Raw genomic sequence first — 15,297 nt, 5'->3', positions numbered from 1 at the left:
GTTATGCTGAAGCATTAAGATTTCCCTTCACTGGAACTAAGGGGCCTAGCCAAACCCCTGAAAAACAACCCCATACCATTATCCCTCCTCTACCAAACTTTACAGTTGGCACAATGCAGTCAGGCAGGTAATGTTCTCCTGGCATCCGCCAAACACAGACTCATCCATCAGACTGCCAGACAAAGAAGAGTGATTCGTCACTCCACAGAACATGTTTCCACTAGAGTCCAGTGGCAGCATGCTTTACACCACTCCAGCCGATGCTTGGCATTGTGCTTGGTGATGTAAGGCTTGCATGCAGCTGCTCGGCCATGAAAACCCATTCCATGAAGCTCCTAGCACACAGTTTTTGTGCTGATGTTAATGTCAGAGGAAGTTTGGAACTCTGCAGTTATTAAGTCAACAGAGCGTTGGCAACTTTTACGCACTATGCACCTCAGCATTCGTTGACCCCACTGTGTGACTTTACGTGGTCTGCTACTTCGTGGCTGAGTTGCTGTTGTTCCTAAATGCTTCCACTTTTCAATAATACCACTTAGTTGACCTTGGAATATCTAGCGGGGAAGAAATTTCATGAACTGACTCCCCCCTCCCTCTTTTTTTCCCGAATTGTACTTGGAAAATTACCCCACTCTTCACACCTGGCTTCCCACCCACAGACACGGCCAATTGTGTCTTTAGAGATGCCCGACCAAGCCGGAGGTAACACGGGGATTCGAACCACCGACCCCCATGTTGGTAGGCAGCAGAATAGACCGCTATGCTACCCGGGCGCCTCACGAACTGATTTATATCAAAGTTGGCATCCTGTGACAGTACCACGCTTGAATTCACTGAGCTCTTCAGAACGACCCATTCTTTCACAAATGTTTGTAAATGCAGACTGCATGGCCAGCTGCTTGATTTTGTACACCTGTGGCAATGGGTCTGAATGAAACACCTGAATTCAATGATTAAGAAGTCTGTCGCAATGCTTTTGTCCATATTGTGTGTGTGTGTGTGTGTGTGTGTGTGTGTGTGTGTGTGTGTGTGTGTGTGTGTGTGTATATACACCGATCAGTCAAAACATTAAAACCATTTGCCTAATATTGTGTGTGTCCCCCTCATGCCACCAAAACAGTTTTGACCTGTTGAGGCATGGAGTCTGCGATTCCACAAGACTTCTGAAGGTGTCCTCTGGTATCAGGCACCAAGATGTTAGCAGCAGATCCTTTAAGTCCTGTAAGTTGCGAGGTGGGGCCTCCATGGATCAGGCTTGTATTTTCAGCACATCCCACAGATGCTCGATTGGATTGAGATCTGGAGAATTTAGAGGCCACGTCAACACCTTGAACTTTTTGTCATGTTCCTCAAACCATTCCTGAAAATGCGTGCAGTGTGGCAGGGTGCATTATCCTGCTGAAAGAGGCCACTGTCATCAGGGAATACCATTGCCATGAAGGGGTGTACCTGGTCTGCAACAATGTTTAGGTAGGTGGTACATGTCAAAGTAACATCCACAAGAATGCCAGGACCTAGGGTTTCCCCACAGAACATTGCCCAGAGCATCACACTGCCTCCGCTGGCTTGCCTTCTCCCAATAGTGCATCCTGGTGCCATCACTTCCCCTGGTAAACGATGCACACGCACCCAGCCGCCCACATGAGGTTAAAGCAAATGTGATTCATCAGATCAGGCCACCTTCTTCCATTGCTCTATGGTCCAGTTCTGATGCTCACGTGCCCATTGTAGGCGGTTTCAGCAGTAGACAGGGGTCATCATGGGCACTCTGACTGGTCTGCAGCTGCGCATCCTCATACGCAGTACGCTGTGATGCGCTGCATGTTTTGACACCTGTCTATCATAGCCAGCATTAACTTTTTCAGCAATTTGAGATACAGTCGCTCTTCTGTGGGATTGGACCAGATGGGTTAGCCTTCACTCCCCGCGCACATCAATGAGCCTTTGGTGCCCATGACCCTGTTGCTGGTTCACCGGTTGTCCTTCCTTGGACCACTTTTGGTAGGTACCGACCACTGCATACCGGGAACACCCCACAAGACCTTCTGTTTTGGAGATGCTCTGAGCCAGTGGTCTAGCCATCAAAATTTGGCGCTTGTCAAAGTCGTTCAGATCTTTTCGCTTGCCCATTTTTCCTGCTTCCAGCACATCAACTTCAAGAACTGAATGTTTACTTGCGGCCTAATATATCACACCCCTTGACAGATGCCATTGTAACGAGATAATCAATGTTATTCAAATACCTGTCAGTGGTTTTAATGTTTTGGCTGATCAGTGTGTATATATTCCCCCACACGCATGAACGCACACACACGTTGTCAGCACTTCATTTTTCATCCTATTTTATTTGAAAAATGCAGATAATTAATCCATAATGTGCTACCCAGAGCAGTGGCAAATTATCAGAAGCACAAACACATGAAATGATGGATTAAAAGATGAATACGCATGAATACACAAACGGGGGCATGAATAAAAATGGTAAGCAAATGAGCTGAAGAATAGAGGCTGGGAGGAATGAGAACAATCGGGCAAACAAATCTCTGCAGGGTCCTGTAGTCTTTAAGACTCGCCCCCTCCCCCCTTTGGAACAGAACTCATTTTAATCTCGCTTGCTCTCTCTCTCTTTTGTTCCTCTCTTTATTTGAATGGCAGAGCCCATTACAGCCTGATCAGTAATTACTATTAAGGACACACACACACACACACACACACACTCTCTCACAAATGTGGATGCTGGAAGAAACCACACTTGCACTGGAAATGCATGGACAAGTGTATCGTGAAAAACCCATACTTAAAATTTATGACAAGACGCAGTATAGTGTACTGTTGTCCATTGGATTATGGTCCAACACGTGCGATCACGTCTCTCTCCACTCACATACACTCATCTATTCACCATCTTTTATTGTTGTCAGCTAATGACAGCTTCATTTTTAAAGCGAGTTTGGAAATGTCAAGCTTTTTAAGATTTATTTTGCACCTGTCACATGTCAGAAAAATTATTAAGCAGCCCATGAAGTCTGAACGACATCATTGCACAGACACGTGCTTGCCTGCGTGCAACAGACACACACACACACACACACGTGCTTGCGTGCATGCAACAGACACACACACACATAGACCTATATTCTTCGTTGCACTTACCATTGTCGTGGTTCTTGTGTTTGCTTTTTTGTTGTTGTATGAAACACACGTGCAAACATTTCAAAATGACTTTGTACTTGTGTAGAAGACCACTGAACATTATTTGTTATTATGAATATGTCAGAGGCTCTGATTAAAGCAATGGTTCATAAACTTTTAACTGCAGCGCCTAGACCCATAATTTGTGTGCAGACGGACATGCACAAACACCATATAAAGTTGTTGACATTTCTTAATTTCGAGGGTGATGTTAAGTTCAGAGCAGAACCTTTGTGTAGTTGGTGTGTGTGTGTGTGTGTGTGTGTGTGTGTGTGTGTGTGTATGCGTGTGTCGCCTGGCTCTTGGGCTCCATGTGAAATAATAGTGTGCTCAGATCTTTGGACAGAGTGAACAATAAAAACCGCTGGACCTGAAAGAAAACGTGATTAGACACCCTAATTACAATGGCGAGAGAGAGATGAAGAAAGCGGACACTGGGGCGACCAGTGATGGGGGGGGGGGGGGGCAGAAAAACAGGAAGCCATAAAGCAGGTTTGACGATATTGTGAGGTGGGAGTTATACATCAGAGCAGACAGGGTAAATGATAGGTAGAGACGGACAGATAAAGAGTCGGGGGGGGGTTAAAATGGTCATCTAATTCTTCAGTTTCTCTCGCTCTGTTGTACTGAAAAGTGGTGGGGGGGCGGACCATAATCATACCCACCCTGCTGCGTTGTGTGCACTCTAATCTCTCTTTCCATCTCGCTTCGGTCTCCAGTACAGCAACTTCCCTGTGCGCGCACGCACACACACACAGCCAAGACAATAAACCCACTAACTTTGTACCTCATCATTAGGTTCAGTGTTACAATAATTGCTTCCTCTCTAAACTTCCATATTTTGGTTGGACGCCAACCAGTACGTGGTGCCCACAATACAAATGAGCTTGAAATGACAGGCCACTTACTTGACTTCTCCATCTATTTTTTTTATGAAGTTTTGTTCTATACCGTGTGTTTTTCTTTGCCGTTTGTCACATTTGAATAGTTGCAGAGCAAGGTAGTAGCTGAAAAGTAGAGCACTCTATTAGTTCACCCGGGTTTGCCTAAAAACAATGGCATTTCTTCCTTTTCTGTCACTCTTCCAGTGTTTTCCTCTCGACTTTTTCTTACTTACTTGCTCCAAAGGTTAACGAGCATTGTCAGCCCATATCGACGCATAGCTGGAAGGTAAACCCCCAGTCCGGATACCGTACACTGCTGTGAATACTGTACGCACTGGACATTCACCTTTGCTGTCCTGGTGTCATATTGTCTCGTCTGATCGTTTCTGTAATGAAACGACCTTTTCAACTTTTGACGATTTAAAGCCCGAGGCAAACGTTCATTTGTGGACCACGAAGGCACCGTGGCCCAGTGGTTAGCACTGTTGCCTCACAGCAAGATGGTCCTGGGTTCGAACCCCAGACTGTCCCAGGTCCTTTCTGTGTGGAGTTTGCATGTTCTCCCCGTGTCTGCGTGGGTTTCCTCCAGGTGCGCCGGTTTCCTCCCACCATCAAAAAGACATGCATGTTGGGCACCTGGGTGGTGTGGCAGTCTGTTCCATTGCCTACTAGTACAGGTGTCGCCAGTTTGAATCCCTGTGTTATCTCCGGCTTGGTCGGGCGTCCTTACAGACACAGTTGGCCGTGTCTGCGGATGGGAAGCCGGATGTGGGTATGTGTCCTGGTCGCTACACTAGCGCCTCCTCTGGTCGGTCAGGGTTCCTGTTCAGGGAGGAGGAGAAACTGGGGGGAATAGCGTGATCCTCCCACGTGCTACATCCCCCTGGTGAAACTCCTCACTGTCAGGTGAAAAGAAGCGGCTGGCGACTCCACATGTATTGGAGGAGGCATGTGGTAGTCTGCAGCCCTCCCCGGATTGGCAGAGGAGGTGGAGCAGCGCCTGGGATGGCTCGGAAGAGTGGGGTAATTGGCCAGATACAAGTGGGGAGAAAAAAAGACATGCACGTTAGGGTTAATACTCATGCCTGTGTCCTTGACCAAGGCAATGGAAAGAAGAGCTGGAGTTGGTCCCTGGGCACTGCAGCTGGCCACTGCTCATATACAATAGGATGAGTTAAATGCAGAGAACAGATTGCATTGTAATAATACAATTCATTGTAAGAATACAGTGTGAATAATGTGGCTTTCAATTTCATGAAGTATTTTGTTTTATTCCTTCTCTGCTCCCCTCTGCCAAACCTATAAAGTGTCCTGCTTCAGAGGGACTACAGTTTCCTGAGGGACATCAACGTATGGAACCCCTTCGTCACCGTTGGGGTCTATTCCTCCACCCTGTCGGCTGCCATGTGTAACCTCATTGGGGCCTCACGCATCCTCTACGCCCTGGCCAGGGACGACTTATTTGGTGTGTAACACAAGTGATATAGTTTGTTATGCTGCTGTTTCCTTGCAAAAACATTCTGCTGGTATTAATTTTGCTTTCAGACCCTGTGGCACAATGACCTACCTCCACCAACCCCCCCACTGCCAAAAACAACTACTAATAGAATGTTCAAAAGCGTGGTGAAACAGAAAATAACTAGCTGTAAGCTTGATGCAATTTTTTTTGTCAAAGGAAAAACAAATTGAGGGTATACAACAGAAGAGGGTATACTGTAGCTGAATATCTATTTATATCAAGTGAGCAAGCTTAAGAAGAAGAAGCGGGTGGAATGGTGTTTTTAGCATTCAAAGTATGCCTGAAACTAAAAATTCATCCCTGTCATTTCCATTGTGAGATTGGACTGACATGTTCTTATCAAAACACGGCCTTGAACAATAAGTCCCGACTGTAAATGGCTAGCTGTAGACATGGCTAAAAAGGTAACGCAGCACACATTTCCATATACCAGTAACATTCAGATGGGCAGGTAACTCGGGCAGAAAAAAACAGAAGTTAGAACAATGTTGCGTACCACTAATAGTCACTGAGTGGTGACCATTTGTTGTGTAATTAGTTTGGATATCATGCTTTGAGCAAAGCTTTTGTTTTGGTTGACCTGTCAGTATCTTAGGAAAGACAGGTCGGGCATCCAGGTGGCATAGCAGTCTGTTGCTTACCAACATGGGGCTCGCCGGTTCAAATCCCTTTGTTACCTCCGGGTTGGTCGGGCATCCCTAGACACAATTGGCCATGTCTGCAGGTGGGAAGCTGGATGTGGGTATGTGTCTTAGTTGCTGCACTAGCAGCTGCTCTGGGCGGTTAGGGCGCCTGTTCGGGGGAGGGGGACTGGGGGAATAGCGTGATTCTCCCACACGCTACGTCCCCCTGGTAAAACTCCTCACTGTCAGGTGAAAAGAAGCGGCTGGTGACTCCACATGTCTCGGAGGAGGCATGTGGTAGTCTGCAGCCCTCCCCGGATTGGCAGAGGGGGTGGCGCAGCGGCCGGGATGGCTAGGAGAGTGGGGTAATTAGAGAGAAAAATATGGGGGGGGCAGGTCCAGTATGAGCATGCAAGCACAAGCCCAACAGTTGAATATTGGTTAGTCTTTGAATTACCCACAGACGATATAAACCCTTCTAATATTGAACGCTTCCCTAAATGACTAGTTCTGTATGGTGAAGAGGAATGCATGCTTGGCTTCACCTGTTTCTGTTAAGTTTCACCGGATTATCCATCTAAAAAATGTTTTTACAACGAGATATTTGCTGGGTGTCCGTCAGAGCGGGGAATGTGTGCAAGGCGCACCTGCATATTTTTCTGCCCAGTTGTGCGTCACTGTGTGTTTCCATGCTGCCTGCTTCTTCATACTGTGTGCGTGAGCAACTTCCCAATCTCATGCCTTAAGTCTGCCGTAAATACAGCTAACCCGGTGTGTATGCTTGTCTGTCTGTGCATACAAGTATGGCTGTGTATGTGTATGCGTGCATGTGCGTGCACGTGTGTATGTCAGGGGAGACAAATGACTGTATTAGCCGAGGTTGGTCTGTAGAGTGGTCCCACCGAGTAGAGGCGGATGACAAAAAACGACCGTGATTTGGTTCTGTTTGTCCCCAGCGGCCGGAGAGTTGAATTAAATTTGACTAAACCATTTGCTTCGGAGTCTATCAGAGTGTTGATTGGATGCTGTTCTTATATTGAAATATGAGATAGTTAGCATCCCCCGCCGTATGTGTGTGCGCACTTGATGCGCGTATGCACGTGTGTTGTGTTTGCTGTCACTTATGCATGCTCCTTGCTGCTTAACCTTGTGAGTATGTCCTATACAAATTATGTGATGGATGCCTCAATTTCCCAAAACACACACACACACACACACACACACACACACACACACACACACACACACACACACACACACACACACACACAAACACACACACACACCATCCAATCTTGCTGTCCCGTTCATGTTACTTTTTTCACCTCTATTAACACTAATCTCTCCCTCCTTAAACTCTGCTCTGCGTTTTCCACTGTCAAGTCAAGTCAATTTTATTTGTATAGCCCAATATCACAAATTACAAATTTGCCTCAGTGGGCTTAACAGCAACACAACATCCTGTCCTTAGACCCTCTCATCGGATAAGGAACAACTCCCGAAAAAAAAACCTTTGACAGGGAGAAAAAATAGGAAGAAACCTCAGGGAGATTTGTACTCTCTCTCTCTCTCTCTCTCTCTCTCTCTCTCTCTCTCTCTCTCTCTCTCTCTCTCTCTCTCTCTCTCTCTCTCTCTCTCTCTCTCTCTCTCTCTCTCTCTCTCTCTCTCTCTCTCTCTCTCTCTCTCTCACGCTCTCTCAGTCCGCCGTTCTCAGCCACACAGATTTGACTTGAGCGTCTCTCTTTCATTTAATTCCACTTGTTTATAAACTATGGAATTTGGTCTGAAACTTGAAACCCCCCCCCTCGCCTCTCCTCGACCTCCACCTCAAATTCCATCTTCGTACCCTCTCTGTCGACAGGTGTGCCACCTGTTGTTTCTCGAGTCGATGAGGATCTCCACAGCCGGTCCTTGTTCTTCTGGACAGGACAGGACCCCTCCTCATAGCACTCTTAACCCTTTATTTCTTTTTGCCCGTATCAAGACTGAATCCCATATTCACTCAGAATAATCAAAACCACCTCTCTGTTTGTGTGTGTGTGTGTGTGTGTGTGTGTGTGTGTGTGTGTGTGTGTGTGTGTGTGTGTGTGTGTGTGTGTGTGTGTGTGTGTGTGTGTGTCTTTCTCTCGCTGTCCACCCACCCCTATGTATCTCTAGGTAAGGTGCTGTCTCTGGCCAAGAGGACGTCGCACAGCGGTAACCCCTGGGCCTCGGTGCTTATCTCCTGGTTTCTAGTGCAGGTGAGAGAAGGAAAGAAGAAGAATGTGGCCTTGTAGTTCACTGGTCTTCTTCACAGAACCGTAAAGATTAATCCATAAAAGATAACAAGAGGTAACACAGGCAACATGTTTCCTCTTCTCGTCTGCCTGGTTTTGTTTTGTTTTCTGATCCCCCTTTTTTGCTGAGGTGTGCCAACATTCATTAACCACCAATAAATTCAAGAGCAGAATTAGGTAAAGAGAAACTGAATTTTGATTTCTACAGTCAGTTAGTTGGCACACTTTCTTCTTTCTCCCCCCCCCATTTTTCGTATCAATTGTATCTGGCCAATTACCCTATTTTCCGAGCCATCCCGGTCGCTGCTCCACACCCTCTGCCAATCCGGGGAGGGCTGCAGACTACCACATGCCTCCTCCAATACATGTGGAGTTGCCAGCCACTTCTTTTCACCTGACAGTGAGGAGTTTCGCCAGGGAGACATAGCGCATGGGAGGATCGCACTATTCACCCCCAGCACCCCCCCTTCCCCACCCTGAACAGGCGCCCTGACTGACCCGAGGAGGCACGAGTGCAGCAACCTGGACACATACCTGCATCCAGCTTTCCACCTGCAGACATGGCCAATTGTGTCTGTAGGGATGCCCGACTGAGCCGGCGGTAACATGGGGATTTGAACTGGGATCCCATTTGTTGGTAGGCAATGGAATATATTGCCTGCCACGCCACTCAGACGCTCAGAATAGTGTTCTGTAAAGCCGCAAATCTCATATCTGGTGCTCCAAGTATCAGGAGCTTAATCCAGATATTGTTTGCATGTTCTCCCTGTGTCTGCGTGGGTTTCCTTTGGGTGCTCCGGTTTCCTCCCATCATCAAAAAGACATGCATTTTAGGGTTAATAGTCCTGTCTGTGTCCCTGACCAAGGCAATGTAAAGAAGAACTGGAGTTGGTTCCCGGGCGCTGCAGCTGCCCACTGCTCCTATACAATAGGATGGGTTAAATGCAGAGCACACATTTCATTGTAAGAATACAATGACAAAATAACGTGTATTTCTTGTTCTTCTTGTTCTCTATCCAAGCAAAGTTGTGGGGCCTAACGATAATTGTTTTTCATGTGACAACAGTCCAGAGTGATTTAATTCGAGAACCACCCTTAGTGATTTTTTTCCATATGCCTTTGTAAAGATTGTCTTGCAACAGAAACGTTCTTCAGATAGGAAGATCCAAAAAGATTTGGATTTTCTTTTCTTTTTTTTGGTGAATCTCATTCAGTGTAGGCGGTTTGCTGTCCTTACAGCAAATATAACAGCCACTGTTTTCAGTGACCGGCTGCTTCAATGCACCAATTTGCATCTGCCCATTCAGCAATGTTAGCAGAGGGTCGCTTCTTCTTAAACTTTGCCCACCTCTGGTAAAGCGAAAACACATGATATTGACTGCGTCAGACATTTTATTGAGTGTTGACTACTTGAAATTCAACCTAAAGAGAAAAGGAATTATCAATTAAACCAAACATAGGCCTGTTCAGTGTTCTCAATGACTGCTGGAAAACATGCATTTGGCTGTACATCTTTCTGTTACATTTTGTCTTCAAAGTGGAGAAAAGAAGTCAGTGTATACCAAGGTGATAACATTGGCAGAAGGGAAAAGGTTAAAGATGGAGAGAGACGTGGAGGAGGAGAGGGCTGTGGAGGAGAACATGTATTCTGATGCCCATCATTATCAGAGTTTAGTGTTAAAGGGTAAACGTCTTCCATTTTTTGTGCTCCCACCCCCCCCACATTCTTCGCAGCGTATTTCAGGATTGGAGGAGGAGTAATTACAGGGAAATCGGTAGCTGTGCCACCGCCACCATCAGAGATCATTGATTCTCTCGTCCTTTCTCTCTCTCACTCTCTCTCTCTCTCTCTCTCTCTCTCTCTCTCTCTCTCTCTCTCTCTCTCTCTCTCTCTCTCTCTCTCTCTCTCTCTCTCTCTCTCTCTCTCTCTTTCTTCTCTCTCTCTCTCTCTCTCTCTCTCTCTCTCTCTCTCTCTCTCTCTCTCTCTCTCTCTCTGCCATTCAAATGATTCACTGGTGACAAAAGCATGATTCTAATCTTCCCCCCGTGTTCCAACAATCTCGCACACCGGAGAATGAAAAAGCAGGGAGGAGAGAAAGGGCACAGGCCAAAGCCTGAATGGCACCTTAGGAGAGGAAAGTGGGTTGACTGAAAGGAGAAGAAGCTGAAAAGGTGAGCAGGGAAGATGGAGAAACGTGACAGTAAACTCGGCTCAAATTGACCTAATGACATCATCATGCATGACATTATACTGAAGTGCTTCAAATCACTGTAAAACTTTTAAAGTGGAGGTAGACAACTTTTTTGCTTTAGCTTATCATTATTAACTATTAACTGCGCTAACCACTGCGGCACAGCGACAAAGTGGTTAGCGCAGTTGCCTCACAGCAAGAAGGTCCTGGGTTCGAGCCCTGGGGTAGTCCAACCTTGGGGGTTGTCGCGGGTCGTCCTCTGTGTGGAGTTTGCATGTTCTCCCCATGTCTGCGTGGGTTTCCTCCGGGGGCTCCGGTTTCCTCCCACAGTCCAAAGACATGTAGCTCAGATGAATCGGCCATACTAAATTGTCCGTAGGTATGAATGTGTGTGTGTGTGTGTGTGTGGTGGTGGTGGTCGGCCTCTCCAGGGTGTCTCCCTGCTTGCCGCCCAATGATTGCTGGGATAAGCTCCAGCATCCCCGCGACTCTGAAAGCAGGATAAGCGGTTCCGATAATGGATGGATGGATAGATATTAGAATATTAATTCTAATAATGATAACTTCTCATTATGAAGTAAATGTTGATTGCAAAGTGTAATGGCTATAGAATAATGATGCCATCACATTTACATTGGTTCTCCATAAGCCTCGCTTTCACCATGACATTTTGTCTGCCACCGGGCGTCCGGGTAGCGTAGCGGTCTATTCCTTTGCCTATCAACATGGGGATCCCGGTTTGAATCCCCGTGTTACCTCCGGTTTGGTTGGGTGTCCCTACAGACACAACTGGCTGTGTCTGCAGGTGGGAAGCCGGATGTGGGTATGTATCCTGGTCGCTGCACTAGCACCTATTCTGTTCAGTCGGTGAGCCTGTTCGGGGGGGACGGGGAACTGGGGGGAATAGTGTGATCTTCCCACGCACTACGTCCCCCTGGTGAAACTCCTCACTGTCAGGTGAAAAGAAGCGGCTGGCGACTCCACATGTATCGCAGGACGCATATAGTAGTCTGCAGCTCTCCCTTGATCGGCAGAGGGGATGGAGCAGCGACTGGGACAGCTCGAAAGAGTGGGGTAATTGGCCAAGTACAACTGGGGAGAAAAGGGGGGGGGTCCAGAAAAAATTCTTCTGCCAGCGGGTACAATTTTTCCCAGCAAAGGAAGTGCATCAACCACCCAGTAGCGGGCTAAGCAATGGCGAACAGTGGTACAACCGTAGTAACTGTGGAAACTCTACCCGGCAAAAGAAAAATATCCCAGTTGACAGAGGACCTCTGTTGCCACATGGTGTCATATGGTGTTGTGTGTAGCAACGCTGAAAACGATTTTTATGTAAACATTTTGATGTATATCATTCTATTAGTTTTTATTAGATGCTCGGCATGGGGCCAACATAATCGTGCCCCACAGCTCATTATTGAAAGTGCGCTGAACATGCGCACAGTGTTTTCATCTGCTCACTTGATTTAACAAACACCGAAGGGCTGGCCCCATCCTCACCAAATGAAAACTGCTGGGAGAATGTCTTGATGCATGCTCAATAATCCAGGTAAGAAAATCAAAGAAGGTTGAATCAGTTCATCTGGATGCAACGGTTATTGACAGATACGTTTCATCACTCAACTAAGTGACCTCTTCAGTCTAAACTGCCTACCCCTTATAAACAATACAGTACAATACAGTTGCATAATGACCAAAACCAATAATCAATTTCGTATGCAAATTTGGGTGTGACCATTAACTAGAGCTTCACAGGCCATGTGTACTATTCACAGAGGATTTGGGAATGTTTGCAATCACAGCATTGTAAGATGGTGACAGATGTACTCGACTTAGGCCCTCCCCTCGGTTCAGGGATGGTCATTCCCTCTTAACATAGATGGTCTCGGGGAGTCAAAGAGGAAACTGGTCGTTGGTTTCGGTCGTTAGGCACTTTATTGTTTATAAGGGGTGGGAATACCTGCAGTCAGTTTAGACTGAAGATGTCACTTAGTTGAGTGATGAAACGTATGTCAATAAACGTATCCAGATGAACTGATTCAACCTTCTTTGACTGCTAGAGGTATTGACCTTTTCGCAACAGGTACAGGAAGATATCTGGAATGTATCAGACAGCGTTACCGTATTAATATGTAATAAACGCACAACAATGATAGATACGAAGCAAAAAAACATTACTTGTTACACTGAATTATTGATCATGTCGTGCAATGGCGACATGCCCACCGGCCCCTAATGCAGAGGCGCTGTTGATTGTTACTTGCGATCTTCAAGACATTTGTGTCATAGCCGCTCCCGGTTCCATCCACTCCAGCCCTGGTTTGTGTCTCATGTCTTATCCTGCTCTTACAACGCCATCCCAATCCTAAGTCCTGTCCAGTTTTCCTCTGTTACCAATTAGGCCCCAAAACTGTTGTTCATTATTCAATCAAGTTTCTACGTATTTATACCCTGCAGATACCCTTATGTTTCCTACCAGTAAACCTTTTATTTCACCTGTTACGTATGCATTACTAGATCCTTGTCATTCAATTAAAGTGTCAACGTGATTCCACTTATTTCAGTAAGATGTATTGCAATTTACGCTCACCACTTTCCATTCTTGCTAATAAATACACCTTATAGAAATCTAGCCTACGGAGATGCACAAATACACACACACACACACACGCACACACACACACACACTCTGTGCAGTGATAGCAGTTGGCCATACTGGCCAGTGTGTGTAAAATAATGGCTAATTAAGCTCTCAGGAGTGCTGTGGAGGCATACGCTGACTTAGTGTAAGGTCAGAGAGTCTTATTTCACCTCTTTCTCTTTTTCTCTCTTCGCCTCCTGCCTTCATCTTCATATCATCCTCAGTCCATCATCTTTTTGTCATTCTTCCCCCCCACCCAGCCCCCCCTCCCCTCTTTTCTGTCTCTGTGATGGCCTGTCAATTACAGCATCATTAATCTCAATTCTCTGTCATTACTTTCTCCTCTCTCTCTCTTCAGTTTACCTCTGTCTCATGGTCACAAAGTCAGTGAAGACAGATTTGCAAACTTCCAACTATATGCCCTTGAACCAGGCATGTAATATTTCAGACACTGATTAGCAGATTTTGTTAAAGGTCAGTGCCCCTCACCCCCGTGATCCAGCATTTTTAAAATGATGCTGATTTACTTAAGGGAGATGCCAACAGTTTTAGTCATCCACATATGAAGGAAGGAAGTCGCACACTTGTAGCCATGTTGCAAGAATAGTTGAATGAATAACATTAAACTATATTATTCATTGAAATATTCTTGCATTGTGGCTGCGAGTGTGCGACTTCCTCCCTTCATACTTGTACTTTCATAATGGTCAGCATTTCTCCAACACTGGTGCGCGCTCCTTCTCTCTCCCATTGTTAGTCGTCCATGTATCGCATACATACAATGTTTCAGACTCCTCTGATTGGGTTTTGATGCTGATAAGGGAAATGATACACTGATGAGCCAAAACATTATGACCACCTGCCTAATATGCTGTTGGTCCTCCATGTGTCACCAAAACGGCGCAGACCCACGGAGGCATGGACTCTGCAAGACCCCTGAAGGTGTCCTCTGGTATCTGGCACCAAAACATTAGCAGCAGATCCTTCAAGTCCTATAGGTTTTGAGGTGGAGCCACCATAGATCAGACTTGTTGGTCCAGCACATGCCACAGATGCTCTATCGGACTGAGATCTGGATAATTTGGAGGATAGGGCAACACGTTGAGCACTTCATCATATTCCTCAAACCATTCTCAAACAATGTGTGCAGTGTGGCAGGGCGCTTTATGCTTCTGAAAGAGGCCACTGCCAACAGGGAATACCATTGCCATGAAGGGGTGTACCATGGCTGCAATGATGTTCAGGTAGATGGCATATTTTTAATTGATGTCCACATGAATGACCAGATCCAGGGTTTCCCAGCAGAATGTTGCTGAGAGCATCACACTATCTCCACCAGCTTGTCTTCCCACAGTGCATCTTGGTGCCATCACTTCCCCAGCTAAATGGCACATGCATACATGGCCATCCATGTGATCTAAAAGAAAATGGGTCTCATCAGACCAGATGACCTCTTCCACTGCTCCAAGATCCAGTTCTGATGCTCGTGTGTACATTGTAGGCACTTTCAATGGTGGACAGGGGTCATCGTGGGCACTCTGATTGGTCTGTGGCTACGCAGCCCCATACGCAGCATGGTGTGATGCACCGTGGGACGTGACACATTCCTCCCATAACCATCATTCAAATTTTCTGTGACTTGTACCACGATAGTCCTGTCGGTTCGGACCAGACGGGATAGCCTTCGTTGCCCTCATGTAACAATGAGCTTTGGGTGCCCAACACCCTGTCACCAGTTTTTGGTTCATCTCTCCTTGGACCAGTGTCCGTAGGTACTCGCCACTGCTGGCTGGGAGCACCCCACAAGCCTTGCCGTTTCAGAGATGCGCTGACCCAGTCATCTGGCCATAACAATATGGCCCTTGTCAAAGTTGCTCAGATCTTTACTCCTGCCCACTTCTCCTGCATCTAACACGTTGACTACGAGAACTGATTGTTTGCTTATTATCGAATCTACCCAGACATGTGTC

At 46.4% G+C, this 15,297-nt stretch overlaps 1 protein-coding gene across 1 annotated transcript in view; it reads left to right on the top strand.

The window, feature by feature from the left end:
• zgc:153039 (uncharacterized protein LOC767698 homolog) overlaps window positions 1–15,297 on the top strand; it is a 66,916-nt gene that overhangs the window by 25,826 nt on the left and 25,793 nt on the right. Inside the window, exons 7-8 of the mRNA XM_056283528.1 lie at window positions 5,384–5,541; window positions 8,376–8,458. Coding sequence (XP_056139503.1) covers window positions 5,384–5,541; window positions 8,376–8,458 — 241 coding nt within the window. The remainder of the gene's footprint in view (window positions 1–5,383; window positions 5,542–8,375; window positions 8,459–15,297) is intronic.

Source organism: Lampris incognitus, chromosome 7 (genome assembly GCF_029633865.1).
Source record: "Lampris incognitus isolate fLamInc1 chromosome 7, fLamInc1.hap2, whole genome shotgun sequence".
NCBI lineage: Eukaryota > Metazoa > Chordata > Actinopteri > Lampriformes > Lampridae > Lampris > Lampris incognitus.
This window is presented reverse-complemented; position numbering and strand designations above follow the sequence as displayed.